General features: G+C 50.5%; 2 protein-coding genes across 7 annotated transcripts in view; one reads left to right on the top strand and one right to left on the bottom strand.

Moving 5' to 3' along the window:
• The window catches only part of APH1B (aph-1B gamma-secretase subunit), a 141912-nt gene that overhangs the window by 33691 nt on the left and 94097 nt on the right, over positions 1-14124 (bottom strand). The gene's annotated exons all lie outside the window — the stretch shown is intronic.
• The window catches only part of CA12 (carbonic anhydrase 12), a 51616-nt gene that overhangs the window by 2813 nt on the left and 34679 nt on the right, over positions 1-14124 (top strand). For all 6 annotated transcript variants that reach the window (XM_040492906.1, XM_040492905.1, XM_040492904.1 and 3 more), the window contains exon 2: positions 2527-2547. In XM_040492906.1, coding sequence (XP_040348840.1) covers positions 2527-2547 — 21 coding nt within the window. The remainder of the gene's footprint in view (positions 1-2526; positions 2548-14124) is intronic.

Raw genomic sequence — 14124 nt, 5'->3', positions numbered from 1 at the left:
TTGAAAAAAAAAATTAAAAAAAAAAAAAAAAAGACTCCTGCCTCTAGGGGTACCTCGGTGGCTAAGTTGGTTAAGCGTCCAACTTCAACTCAGGTCATAATCTCGTGGTTCGTGAGTTTGAGGCCCGAGTCAGGCTCTGTGCTGACAGCTCGGAGCCTGGAGCCTGCTTCGGATTCTGTGTCTTCCTCTCTCTCGGCACCCCCACCCCCTCCCTCCACCCCCAGCTACTACTCTGTCTCTCTCTCTCTCAAAAAAAATAAGCATTAAAAAAAAAAAAAGACTCCTGCCCCTAAAGCTAGAGGCGAGGAACCAGGAGGTGCTACTTGCAGATAAAGCAAACATACACACACACACATACTCTGGATGCCGCTGCTTTTTAAAGACCGAGTCCTTGGTCCTGCGAGGCTTTACGGTCCCAGATGTCCACTCTATACCACTAGTCCCTGAGCTTTCCAAAGTATCACACAGATGCCTCATCAGAAGAAGAGCTACAACAGTAGGGAAAACCCCAGCATGGCCAGCTTTGGGGAGGAGAGTGGAAGGTGCGGAAGACTGAGGCTATGATTTGATTTGGGGCAGGTGCAATTCACCTTGTGGACAAGGCAGGACTGCTCACGGGCAGCAGCTGTGTTTCTGGTGGTCTCCAGGCTCACCGCAGTGGCCCGTCTCTCCGGGTTAGTGGCGAGGATAAACTCCCCGATGACTTGTGAGCTTCTAGATCCTGAGCTTCCAAGTGCGCTGCCCAGCCTAAGTGGCAGTCTGATTTCTTCTGTCTCTGAAATCCATGATTGCATTTTAATAATGAACCCCTCAGGCAAAACCGCTGAAGGAAAATGTTCAGCAAAGAGGGTTGAGGTCTTCGGTAGCTTGGTTCCACGGCAATGCCTCCTTTGTTCCTTTGCAGTGTTGTTTCAGTAAAAGGTCCAGCGGTACACTTGGGGGTAGTGTACAAGTTTGGTTTCCCCATGGTTCTGAATGTCTTCATCTAACTGCTAATTCAGGGAAGGTTAATCTTGGGACTGTTAACTCCTATGGGGTCCAGAGCAGGTTTTAGAGGGTCTGTGGACCTCTGGAAATTACCTGTATGTGAAATCTTGTGTGTCCAAGCCTACAGGCATTTTTGGGGGAAGAGGTCCTTAGGTATTCATCAGATATTCTAAGAGATCTGAACACCCCCTTCTTTCCCACACTACAGATTGAGAAGGAGACTCAACGATTTCCAAAGTTTTTTTTTTAAGTTTATTTATTTTGAGAGAGGGGGGAAGGGAGAGAATGAACAAGAGAGGGACAGAGAGAGGGGGAGACAAAGCATCCAAAGCAGGCTCCGTGCCGACAGCAGAGAGCCTGATGCGGGACTCGAACTCACAAACTGTGAAGTCATGCCCTGAGCCGAGCTCAAGAGTCGGACATTTAACCAAATGTGCCACCCAAGCGCACCCTCCCTTTTCTAAAAAAAACTCTTTTAGCTTTTCAAAATCACCATTGGCTTGAGTAGAAAATGCCCAGTTGTGCTAAGTGAGCAGATTGCTGGTCAGTTAAAGCTTTACTGCAAATCAATTCCCAGGAGAAAAAGGAGACGTGAGAGCTTCTTCCGACTATACCCCGTGGGCCCAGAATGATGGAGGCCTCCAGAGAAGCCAGGAGAGGCACTTAGGATTTAGAGAGTCCCTCTCCCTGGCGGTGTCCCCTGAGACATCCTGAGTCTCGATTCAGGGTCTCTGTGTCCTTCTGGCGGTGACGAGGGAGGTGTCAGGCGGGGTACTAAAAGTGCCACCCAGCAGCCTCTTTTCCCAAACTGTGTTTTGACGTGGGAACAGAGGACTTCTACCTGTGAAGGGCGTGGAGCGGGAGGGGGTAGGCGGCTTCCATTATATTCCCGGCAGAACTTCTCCATGTTCTTACCGCCCCTGGCCTTGTAACGCAGGTGAGGGTGGCAGCTTCCTCCACGAAGAACATGCCTTTTGAGATGACTTTTCTCCTCTTTATGCACGGAGGTGAACTGCTCTCCAGGGTATGCTGTTCAGAAGGAGCAAGATGCAGACCCCCGTTTCCAGTATGCGGACGTTTGTGTGCAAAGGGGGAGAAAGAACGTGATTACATGTGTGTGCGTAGTCAGACCGTGAAAATGTTCTCATCAACTATAAAACTGGCTGTCTCTAATGGAAGCAGGGAGAGCGGGTGGGAGGAGGAGCTTTCACTGGTACCTTTCGGGAGCTTTTGGGTTTTGAGCCTTGTGAATTTTATTACGTATTCAGAAAAATAAAATTTGGCTTAAGATCTGGGAGGCTTCTAATCAAGAATCCCCCTCCCTGATCCTTGAGCCCCAGCCCGAACCCATGGCCTTGTGCCTCCCTCTGGAGCACGGTGAGTCTGGGAACTGGTTGTTCTGACACCGACTCCAATGACGTTTTACGCCTGGGTGTCCACCTCCTTTGTGACCGCACCCATTTCAAAATAAAATCTGTAGTTTTCTCTAGCTTGCTCAAGTTCAGTTGCACTTACTTTGCCTTGTTTTGTTCTTTGCAGGATCCAAGTGGAGCTATTTTGGTAAGTAGAGATCTTGCATACTTTTTTATTTTTGAGGAGATGGCTGTATTTAATGAGAAAGCCAGAAACTCCACGATCTGTGGAGGTGATGGTGGGGGTTGAGAAGAGCAACTCTGCTATCATTAAAAGGGGGTACCCAGGCTTCTGTAAAGGACGGTTCCACCCAGGTTCCACGCAGCACTTTCTCCAAGCCGAGGAGCCTGCTCTGTGCACGTAAACTGTGAATCCCAGCGTTAAGGTTTCCAGCTTCCTGCAAGGATTTCTACCAAACCTCCCAGGTGAATGTGCCTGGGTTACCTCCAGACTGCAAGGGCCTTGGCTAGGAGAGAGACCTTCTCCTCTGGAGGACATTTATTCTCCAAAAAAACAAAGAACAAAGGGCTCCTTTCTGGAAGTTTGGCTCAGGCCCCAGGAGTTAAGCTGTCAGTGTGCCTAGGATTAACTTCTTGTTGCCATGTTTGTAAACAAGCATAGTTCAGGGGTAGTGACAGTCAGTCCTTCGTGAAAGAGGGATGCCTGCCTCGTGCACGAGGAGAGAGAGGGACATCGAGTAAGCAATGGGGTTTCTGCGGGATTGGCTCAAGAATGACATTAGCCACTTCTGGCGGGCCTGCAAGGTTAGCAGCCTGAGATCAGCCCAGCTGCTGTGTCGCAATGAACTGGAAATTTGGTCGTCAGCTGGGGTGGGAATGGAGGCCAAGTAGCAGGTCCACTGACAAGCACAGGAATGTTAATAATGTCTTGTTAGGGACGGTCACAAGCAATGGGGAAGATGGACTGGTATAGTGAGGACGCTGGGACTGCCTCATTGGCACAGGAGGAGTGGTGACAGGCAGAGGAGTTGATCTCGACAGCGTAAGCAGAATCCAAAAAAGGTCTGCCTTAGATTTGCAAAAGCTAGCCTCTGGATGTTTGTTAACCCAGGAGGCACGGCAAAGTCACTGAGCTAACTAACCAATGATCCTACAGGTCAAGGTCCCCTGGGTCCTAGCACTGCATGGCTCCATCATTACTAACATCCCTTATGTATTTGCTGTGTGCAAGGCACACTGCGGAGTGCGTGGGTGATCAGAAGGGTGTGCTGTGGTCTGTACCTGGGAATACTTTAAGCTCACAGTTCAAAGCTAAATAGATAATGACAGGTAATAAATGGCTCGGTGCTCTGATGGTTCAGAGGAGGATAGAGAGGGTTAGGGCTGGATGGTCAAGGAAGGCTTCCTGGAGGAGAAGGGCTTTCACCTGGGCCGTGGAGGATGGAGAGGATTCAGTGTGGTGGTGGATTCAGAGAAGTGGTGTTGGCCAAGATGATGATGGCATCACATGAGTGGAGGCAAGAAATAAGGTGGTATTTGAGGGGCAACAAGTACAGAAAGGGTTGGGGCATCTGTGGCTCAGTTGGTTAAACATCTGACTCGATTTCGGCTCAGGTCATGAGCTCATGGTTCAGGGGATCCAGGCCCCGCCCACCCAGGGCTCTGCACTGACAGTAAGGAGCCTGCTTGGGATTCTCTCTGTCTCCCTCTGTCTCTCTGCCTCTTGCACACACACACACACACACACACTCTCTCTCTCTCTCAAAATAAATAAACAAATATTAAAAAAAAAAAAAGAGTTATAGGGGAGTGATTAACTCTAAGTTTGGAAAGATAGGTTGGATTGAACAGGGGAGATAGGCAGGGGCAGGGCAAAGCTTTCCCACTTTTTCCATAGATGGAGGGGCAGGGCCGGGAGTAGTCTGTGTTTTAGGGAGAGTCATGTGGCGGTAGGGGCTGAAGAGGGAAGGAAAGGGCAGGGCAAGGGACGTGACGAAGGAAGAACCCACAGAGTCTGGGCCCCAGGGCTCCTCGGGAGGGTCAGTGTGGGGTGGGGGGGGGCGTCAGGAGTGGTGCAGAAGCGTTTCTTCCTGACCACGGGCTCTGGCTGGCACCTCTGTAGCAGCCCCCTGCTGAGGAAGCAGAGGGCAGAGTCTAATGGTGCGTGACATTCGTGGGGTGAGCACAAAGACAGATCTGGCTTCCTGTTAGTGACATGAGTACACGTGATGTGGAGTCAGCCCTCAGTGGGGGCCAGTGAAGGAGGACGAATGAAGGATGGCTAGGGACGGGTCCAGGCTGGCAGTGGGCACCTGTGCTCAGCGTCACCTGGCGAAACAGAGGGCCTGGCATAGGCGCTCGGGGGAAATGGTTTCCAAACAGTGAGGGCTGCCCTGAATGAGGCGAGTCCAACCAAATGCCACGTGCTAGTTTTCCCAGGCTGCAGACCTCAGCTACTCTGCACGTAAATGCGGGTGAGTCATCCTGAACCAGGGACCTCCCAAGGCCTGGAACACAGGGTAGGACTTCTAGAAGCACATGGAAAGAGAGCTCTTCCCCCCTCCCCCTCCACAAAGTCACCAGGCTGAGCTCCCGGACGGCCCGCCTGGAGACAGGAGAACCCTCTGATAGGCAAGATGGCCCCCCCACCCCCGGTCCTGTGCACCCCTCTGGGGTGGCTGGGGCAGCAGCTGGGTGCGTCAGCGGGGTTTGGAGCTGCCGAGCAGGCCCTCCCCACCGCTCGTCAGTCCCAGATCAATCCTGCTGAGCCCGGGAAGCTCCGCCGACTCTGGACTGGAGGGCACTTCCAGTCAGGTTGTCCTGTGAGCACGAGATAAACACCAGCCCGCTCAAGTCACTGTCTGCTGACGGAGGTCAGGGTAGCCGGGGCCCTCATGGGGTGGAGGTGACTGGAAGGAGGCACCAGGAGGGTGCTGGTCACGGTTAGTTCCTTGGTGTGGGTGCTGTGCTCAGAGGGGGGAGAATTCATCAAGCTGTTCACGGATGCTCCATGCACTGTTCTGTACGTGTGTTATATTCAATAAAAGAGTCAACCAATTCCAGCTGGCTGGGAGAGTCGTCCTTACCCTGGAAGTTTTTTTTACTTCTCTCCCCACAAAAACGCCCCCCAGACCCCTTAGTGTGTTCAAAACGACAGAGCAGCCAAAAAGGATGAGTGTGTTGGAACTAATGACCTAAGGACACGTCAGATGAGCAGAGAACGGGTGCCGTGCCCCATCCCTGAGCATAGCAGTCATTGCTACGGTGCTCCTTAGATGTGAGCTGGCTCAGAAACAGATACCATCATCTGCTAGAGATTTGGGAGACAAAAGATAAGCCTTCAAAGGAGATGGGCTGGATGGGGAACATGGGGCGGGTGTCCCACTCTCCCGGAGTCGGGGCCCTGCAGGACATCCGCCGGGTCAGCCCCACCATCCTGGTGCAGGGAACTCTGGAACGACGGTGGCGTGGCCTGGGGGCACCGGGCAGTGGGCTGCAGCCCCTCACAGGCCCTCCTGCCCAGCGTCTCTGCCATGTGGCCGGAAGGCCCTGGACTCTGGCAGGACTCCGTGTGATCCAGGCCCTGTCACTGCAGTCCTCATGCTGCTCCCCTTGGTCCCAGACAAAAGATTTTCCTTGGGAATCAGGCAGGGATCCTTCACGGGGCAAACCTCTCTGGTTTTCCCGACTCTGGGCTCCACCCACCTTCTGTCCCGAATCTTCTGGAACACTAAATTGCCACAAACAAGCTTTCCCTGACACATGACATCCTTCCCAAGGCCTTCCCAAACTCTACAGGCTAGATACGAAACAAGGGGGAGGTTGGGGGAAAAACTCTTCACTTTCTATTCTTTAGTACAGATAAAGGCAACTTGTGACCTCACTCTCAAATGTAGTATGGGAAGCAGACTAAGAGCTAAAGGGAGAACCTAAAACACAGGTAGGAAGCACGTGCAATTAGTTAAGAACAGATCTTGTCTTAGGACTCCTGGGTGGCTCCGTTGGTTAAGCGTCCGACTCTTGGTTTCGGCTCAGGTCATGAGCTTGTGGTCATGAGTTCAAGCCCCATGTTGGGCTCTGTGCTGAGCTTGGAGTCTGCTTGGGATTCTCTCCCTCTCCCGTTCTCCCTGCCCCTCCTCTGCTCTGTCTCCCTCTCTCTCAAAATAAATGAATAAACTAAAAAAAAAAAAAAGCTCTCATCTTTACCAAAGATAAGAGCCCAACCAACTCCAAACACCCCAGTGACTCCCCTCCCCTGCCCCGCCCCCGATTCCAGTTGCTGTCCTGAGGGTGAATGCCAAGAGGCACAGAGCACTGTGAGGAGAGACAGCAGGAAAAGGCTGGAACATGTTTCTCATACCAGGGAACTGAATCCCCAGCCCTATGCCTTAGGGATTTCCCTTGAGGCTAGCAATCCAACCCACTATCATTTATGAAATCTGTGCTGTTTTTCTAGTTACTTCGAACTGAGGTTGTGACATCCAGGGTCTGTTAGGATGTGGTATGGTCTGCCTACTCATAGTTGTTTCTCATCTCTTCTGAGCTGTGGAATTGAGGTTTGTGTGTTCGGGGGGATCCTGGCCTGTAGCTACCAAAATGCCTGCATTTTAGTGTTCATGGCTGGCCTTACCAGCTGGGTAGTACCATAGGGAAGCCAGGATTAGTTCCTAAAGGCAGGTGTAGTGGCTCGGGAGTGGGGGAGGCAGAAAACCAGGAGGAAGAAGTGGAAAGTGTAAGGAACCCAGACCCAGGCAGACCTCCATGAATATCTGCTGGGCCGCTTTCTGGCTGAATGGCCTTAGGGAAGGAACTTAACCTCTCTGAACTTCAGTTTTTTTCAACTACCGAATGGGAGTAATAGCGTCTACTCCGTGGTTCTCAGATCAGTAGCATCACCGTCACCTGGGACTCGCGATGCCCTTCCCAAACACTAAGAAAGAACTAGAAGAGGAACACATGAAGGAGGCTGGGAGGAACAGCAACCTCTTCAGCTCCGGTTCTGTGGCAGTGACAAAAGCACCGTGTTTGATTTTGTTAGAAATGCGAAACCTCAGGCCCGTCCCGGATCTGCCTACAAATTAAAAAACTGGGGCTAGGCCCAGCCATCTATTTGGGGAAGCCCACCCGAGGATCCTGAGGCCCACTGGTGTCTGAGAAGCACGGGTCTGCTTCATGGAGGATTGAGTAAGATCACGTGTGGAAAGAGCCTAGTGGAGCCTGGCACATAGTGAGCCCCTAATACAGCTAATCACCATTTTTCTTTCCCTCCACCCCACAGAGTGGAATTATATTGGCTAATATGTGGGAAAATGCCTTATAAACCCTATCGCACCAAACAGATGTGAGCTGGGTTGGGAGGGGGTTGCTTCTTCGGGCTTTTCTGAACTGCCTGAGCTTTTAATAGCAAGGAGGTACTCCTTTCGTATTCTGAGCAAATGGACATTTCCTTTGTGAGAAAGAAAGGGACCGGGCAAAAAAACACGAGCCCCTCACAGGCCAGAATGTTCCTTCCAGCTCTGTCCATTAGGCCAGGGAGAAGTCAGACGTCATCTCCCCGGTGCTTTTCTGGCCTCTAGGGACCAGATACCTGGCTCCACAGCCATAGCCACCTCAGCCAGACAGCTGAAGTCACTGCAGCTTCCTTGGCCTCCCGACCCAGCCCCTGGGAAGCGCCAAGGCTGATCCTCGATTTAGGATGCCAGGGTGGAGGTCTGAACCTGGGCAGAAACCTGAGGCGGGGCTGTGAGGATTGTGAGCTAAGTAAGCCCAGCCCCAGGCAGAAACCCTCACCCACCTGAGGCAGAGTCAAGCTTTGGGACTGCAGGGTGAGAGCTGGCTGACTGATGGGAGCTAGGAGCAGGTCTCCTCAGGGGCCCCATCAGGCCTCCTGCGGTGCTCAGACTTGCGCCTCCTGCCCTGCGCCCCAGGCCTCCTGGTGAGGGCAGAACAGGGCCCCCCAGGAGCCGGTGAAAGCCCTTGGCAGCCCAGCCTCAGCACTGAACGGAGAGGAACCTCTGGGGTAAACTGGCTCAAAGGAAGATTTAAAGCAAAAACAAGGCTGAATTCAAAGCAGGTGTGTGAAGGAGGCTCTAGGCAGGGACTGGAAAGTCTGGTTTTCCGGGAGGAAGAGAATGGATCCGAGACGTTTCTGCAATCCCCTGGGCAGGTGGGCCTTCCTTCCTGCTCTGTTACCGTCCTATGCAGCGGCACCCACAGGGGTGAGGTGTACAGAAGCCCAGAAGCACAGCCAGACTTCCAGGGGCCACCCCATGTGGCCAAGTGCCTGCCTTGGACAAAGACCATAATGGCTTGACTCTCAGATGCACATTTCCCCCACATTTTAGCATGTCTGAAATAGGGACATACCATCAATGGTGTCTGGAAGCAATGAAATATGCTAGTTGTTCCACAAACACTCACGGAGAAGCACCCTGTTACATGCTAAGAACACGAGGAAAGGAGCTGAAGTGACTACTTTTTTTTTTTTAATTTTTTTTTCAACGTTTATTCATTTTTGGGACAGAGAGAGACAGAGCATGAACGGGGGAGGGGCAGAGAGAGAGGGAGACACAGAATCGGAAACAGGCTCCAGGCTCTGAGCCATCAGCCCAGAGCCCGACGCGGGGCTCGAACTCACGGACCGCGAGATCGTGACCTGGCTGAAGTCGGACGCTTAACCGACTGCGCCACCCAGGCGCCCCTGAAGTGACTACTTTTGATAACTCAATAGTGAAAACAGTGGGGGCAAAAAAGTGTAAAAATAATGGCTGGTACGCACAGTGCCCAACACAGCATACGGGAATGATGGGTCATCATATTTGACTTTAAACTATAACATTTTCCAATTTTCGGTTCATGTATGCTTTCTGTTTGATAATATTACACGTACTCATGAACAAAGTAATTTAGGAGCTTTTTTTTTTTTTTTTTTTTTTTTTTTTTTTTTACCAAAGTGTTTCTTTAAGAAGCAAGCTCCCCGATTTCCTCACAAGCACTCGATTTTATGCCAACCAGGAAGGAAGAAACGCCAGCTGCACCTCCTTCTGCCTATAAAGGCTGACTCAGAACTGGTGTAATTCGGAATGGTTTGTTTAAATCATCTTAACTTTTTAAATGGTTTTGCAATCATTAACTGGTGACTAGATCAGTTGGGTGACTCCTGGGTGAACTGGATGAGACCCGTCCAGACACCAGCACAGTCAGGGCAAGGTTCAGGCAGCCCCCACCTTCCAGGGGCTGATCACTCTGGAAAGGCTCCTTATGTTCAAAGTGAGATTTACTTAAAGCAGGGAACAAGGACATTGGCAAATGGTGCCTAGTGCTGTCGTAGCAGCGGCCGTTCCTGGGTGTTCCACCTTCTGGGAGGTGGACGAAGAGTGGAGAAGTGAGAAAAGGTGACTCTGAAGGTTGTTGAACAAAAACTTTTTTTCCCCCCCAAAGACATTTTGTAGCAAGTCTGAGGCAGTCATGCAAATGACTGTTTCCCTTTTGGCTTTGGCCACCAGGAAGCCCAGAGGCAAATTGGTGGCTCCGACTTGAGTAACTGTCTATTCTTCTATGACCTGCAAATCTAAAGATTCTTCCTTATATTACCCTTCTGGTTTCTAGATATTTTTCCTGGTCCTGAGCCAAAAGGTTACAACAAATAGCTTTCTGGAATTTTTAGCTAGAAGGGACCTTATAGTAGAGATACTCTAGATTTCCACCACTCTTTTTTATTCTGCCCCCTCCATGGACACCACTGCTTAAAAGATTTGTTTTAACAAATTAATACATTAATGAAATAATCTTTCTCCTTCGTTATTAATCAAAGATGCACATAAAAACCAATCAGAGTTTTCAGTTAGCCCAAGATAATTGGTTCATATTCACTCCACAAACATTGAGTGAATACTAAGTGCCGAGTATTGGACTAGATGCTAAAGAATGACGAGTAAGGCATGGTCTCTACCACTGTGGAACTATGAATCTGGGAGGAGACAGTGAATTAGACAGGGCCTTACAATACAGAGAGATGAAGCATGGAAGAGACCTCACCTAGGGTTTGGGGGAAAGGACTAGAGAAAGCTTTCCTAGAGGAGGCAATATCTAATCTGAGATCTGGAGGACAAATAAGAGCAAGCCAGGCAAAGGGCAGGGCATGAAAGGGCACTGGGGGCCAAGGGACAAACTATGCAATGACCACCTAGGCTGGTATGTTCTGGGGACCACCCAAGAACCTTGATGAGGGGGACTGGGGCTGGGGAGGCAGGCCAGGGCCAAAGTGTGACGAGTGTGAGCCAGCTGAGGAGTTAGGACCTCATTCTGGAGGCAGCAGGGACTGCTGGAGCATTCCAAGTACAAACCTGAGGTGATCAGATGAGCAGTTTAGAAGGACCATCTCAGCTGCAGGGTAGAGAGTGAATGGAGTGCGAACACTGGAGAAAGGGAGGCCAGAGGGAGGTGGGAGAGGGGCTTAGGGGTCTGAACCAAGGGAGGGGGAATAGGGGTAATGACCTGTTGGTATAAATCAGCTGGAAATGTAGACACCTAACAGAAATGTAGACACGGTGAAGTCTGATTGTGGATGAGTGCCTGTCTCTGTTCAAATTGGCATGCAGACTGCCATATTGCCTACGTGGGACCCTGGGATGTGTGTGTGTGTGTGTGTGTGTGTGTGTGTGTGTGTGTGTGGGACACTGATGTAGCCAAACCCCACCCCCACTTACAAATGAGGCAGGGGAAACTCACCGTTCCACAGTGGCCCAAACAGAGCAGGAGGCACCGAGCCAGGACCAGAACTTGTGTCTCCCGGTTCCCATTGCATGTGCTTTCCCGGCCATTTTGCGGATGTTTATTTTATATTAGGTGTTGCATGCCCTACACTGCACATCATGACAAAAGCCCTTGAGGAAAGGCAGTGATTTTTTTTTTTTTAAAGTAAATAATGTAGATTTGCCAGGAACAGATTATGCCAAATTAACGTGCTTTTCTTCCCCTCGTCAGGATAAAAGGCTTAGTGGTTAAAGAAAACACAATACGTTTTGACATAGATAAATATCTGATAAGGTTCCATGTGCCACACTCATGGTAAATGTAGATCAAGGACCAGTGTGGTCGGTAGGAAAAAAAATCAATAGATCCCCCCTACCCGCCATCGTTACCATTGGCAACACACGGCTGTTACTGTTGTCGGGGTTCCTCTGGGGGCATTCCTGAATCAATACCCTTCTCAGATTCTTAGGAAGAGGAAGGGCAGCTAAAGGAATGTGGTCATTGGAATCAGAAGGATCAGCGTTGGAAGGAAGAGTAGGGAGTAGAGGACGAATTGAGGTGAGGAAGCAGGTCAGAAAAGCAGATCAAGTGAGTGGGCTGGGTGGCAGGGGCAGAAGGAGCACCTGGTGAGCAAGTGTCGTGTGAGCACGGCACACTGCAGGGCTAGAGGCAGCCGGCAAGACTGAAGAGGAATGCCTGACCATTGTGCTCTGTCCTGGTTCCTCAGGAAGGAGGGCGTGCCTATGCACCCACATGCACATATACACGTGCACGCCCACATCCATATTCATGTGAGTATCTGCTTTCTGAGATGCGTCTGTACTCACACACGCTCACAATTCCATCCCCTAGCCTGTGAGCTGGCGTAGCCTCTAGGCTGGTTTCTGAGGCATGGTCTGTTTACACACTCAGCTTGGAGGGACCCTCAGGTGCAATCTTACAAGTGACTCCTCTGTGCCTCCTTCTGGCAGTCACCCAAGAACCTCCCCGGCTCTTGATAAACCTTTGGGTGCGATGCTTCACTGTGTCCGTCAGCAAGGATGAAGGAGGGAGTGTCCCAACCCTGAGTATGGAAGGTGTGCAAGTAACACTGAGTATGCAAAGCTGCCTGGTCCGAAAACTTACTACACCCTGGAGAGAAATGGAGAACTGCAGGAACTTAGTGTTCTCCTTTCACATAACTGTCCCCGGAAGCACAGGTGCCTCTTGGGTTGGTAATAATAGCCAAGCGCTTGTTTTCCAGGGAAGATTAACGTGAAGATTATCACTGGAGAAGTTTTTTGTTTTGTTTTGTTTTGTTTTGTTTTAGCATAAGCCTACTGCAAGCAGGGAAGTGTTCTAGGGCCTCTGCAGGGTACGGGGCTGAGCAAGGAGCCATTTCCAGCCTCAGGGAGGGTCACCGAGAAGGAGCACATAACTGGACAGCCTGTGGGGAGCGACACCCTCCCCATAGGGGCTTCCTGGACAGATGCACCGACCCCAGCCCAGGCAAGATGCTTGGGAAACATGGGTTGAGCGAAGGAGGAAAGAATGGTTTATTTCTCTGCTTATTTTTGGCTTTGGGAGTTGGAGAAGTCACCAGGGAGAAGGTGACACTTGATCTGGGATGATAGGATTTCAGAGGTAAAAGCCAGTTTGAAACGAAATGCCACATCACCACGCATATCTCATTAGAAGTAAACGGAGACACACAGGGAACCCTGGATTTATTTTCCAGCGAGGCGAAAGGGAGACCTTGCTCGAAAAGGTTGGCAAATGGCCCGCAAGAGAAAGGATTGAGACAATTTAGCTCAGAATGGCCCAGGGCCCAGCCTGTCTTGGGAGTCTGTCACATCTAGGCACTGATCTTACGGTACCACATTTATTCCTCATGACAGGGATGGGAGGAGGTGCTGTCACTTCCATTTTCTGAGTGAAGCTCAGGGCATCGATGACATGTGCCCAAGGTCACACAGCTTGTAAGTGGCAGAGCTGTGCTTGGCAGCTCAGCCTGAGGGCTCCAAAGCCCTCCTGCTGCACCTCATGCCTCTCCAGAAAGGGGATAGTAAGAAGTAGCCGGGATGAGGTCTTCAGGTGGGAGAGACCCATGAAAAAGCAGCTTTTCTCACTAGACAGGAAAACTGAGGGAGTAGCTTTAAGTAACAGCAAGAGTGCTGTAGGTTAGCTATCAGAAAGAACTTCCTCATTGTGAAAGCTGGTAAGTGAAGGACTGAGCTAACATCAGGCCGGTGTTTCGAGGCCAGTCACCCTTCACTTTAGTTCAGCTTCCACCCAGGGTAACTGCAGAAAGTTTGTCTTTTACCAGATCCCTTCTTTTCATGATTCCCAGACTCCCTGGGGAATGTTTACAAGGTCACAAATGCCTCCATGGCTGCTCTTCCTCTCTAGCTCTGGACGGTTACCCAGGGCCTACCTGCTGGTCACCTCTTAACCACCCTGGAACCAATGCCGATGCCCGGGCTCTGTACCCTATAAAGCGCTCTGGGAGCTGCCATGGTGGCCAGTATGAACTGCCAAGGTCAGAGCCCAGCCTTGCTACTCAATGGCAGTATGACTTTGGGCATATTATTCAAACTTCTGTGCACCAGTCACCTCCTCTATTAAATGAGAGTATAGTACCTATGTCATAGGGCTCGTACGCAGATTAAATTAACAGATGTTACGCATACAGAATGGGGATTGGCAGACTATGCCCCGTGGGCCAAAGGCAGCCTGTTTTTGTAGCCGAAACTTTCTTGGCATGTGGCTCCATGCATCCACTGACGCAGTTGCTAGGACTGCTTTTGCACTAGAGCAAAAGGACCGGGTAGTTGTGACAGTACAGCCTGCAAATCCTAAAATATTTTACTCTCTGGTCTTTTGCAGAAAATATTGGCCAACCTCAGATACAGAGTGATACCTGGTACATAGTAAGCGCTCATTATATGATGGTATAAAAAAACAAAAACAAAAACAAAAAACACTAACACTAAAAAACAATTCATTAGGCCTTGGAATTTAGCAAAAAAAA

Source organism: Herpailurus yagouaroundi, unplaced genomic scaffold (genome assembly GCF_014898765.1).
Source record: "Herpailurus yagouaroundi ecotype Mexico unplaced genomic scaffold, PumYag 184, whole genome shotgun sequence".
Classification (NCBI taxonomy): domain Eukaryota; kingdom Metazoa; phylum Chordata; class Mammalia; order Carnivora; family Felidae; genus Herpailurus; species Herpailurus yagouaroundi.
Note: the sequence above shows the minus strand (reverse complement) of the source record. Positions and strands in the feature narration are given on the sequence as shown.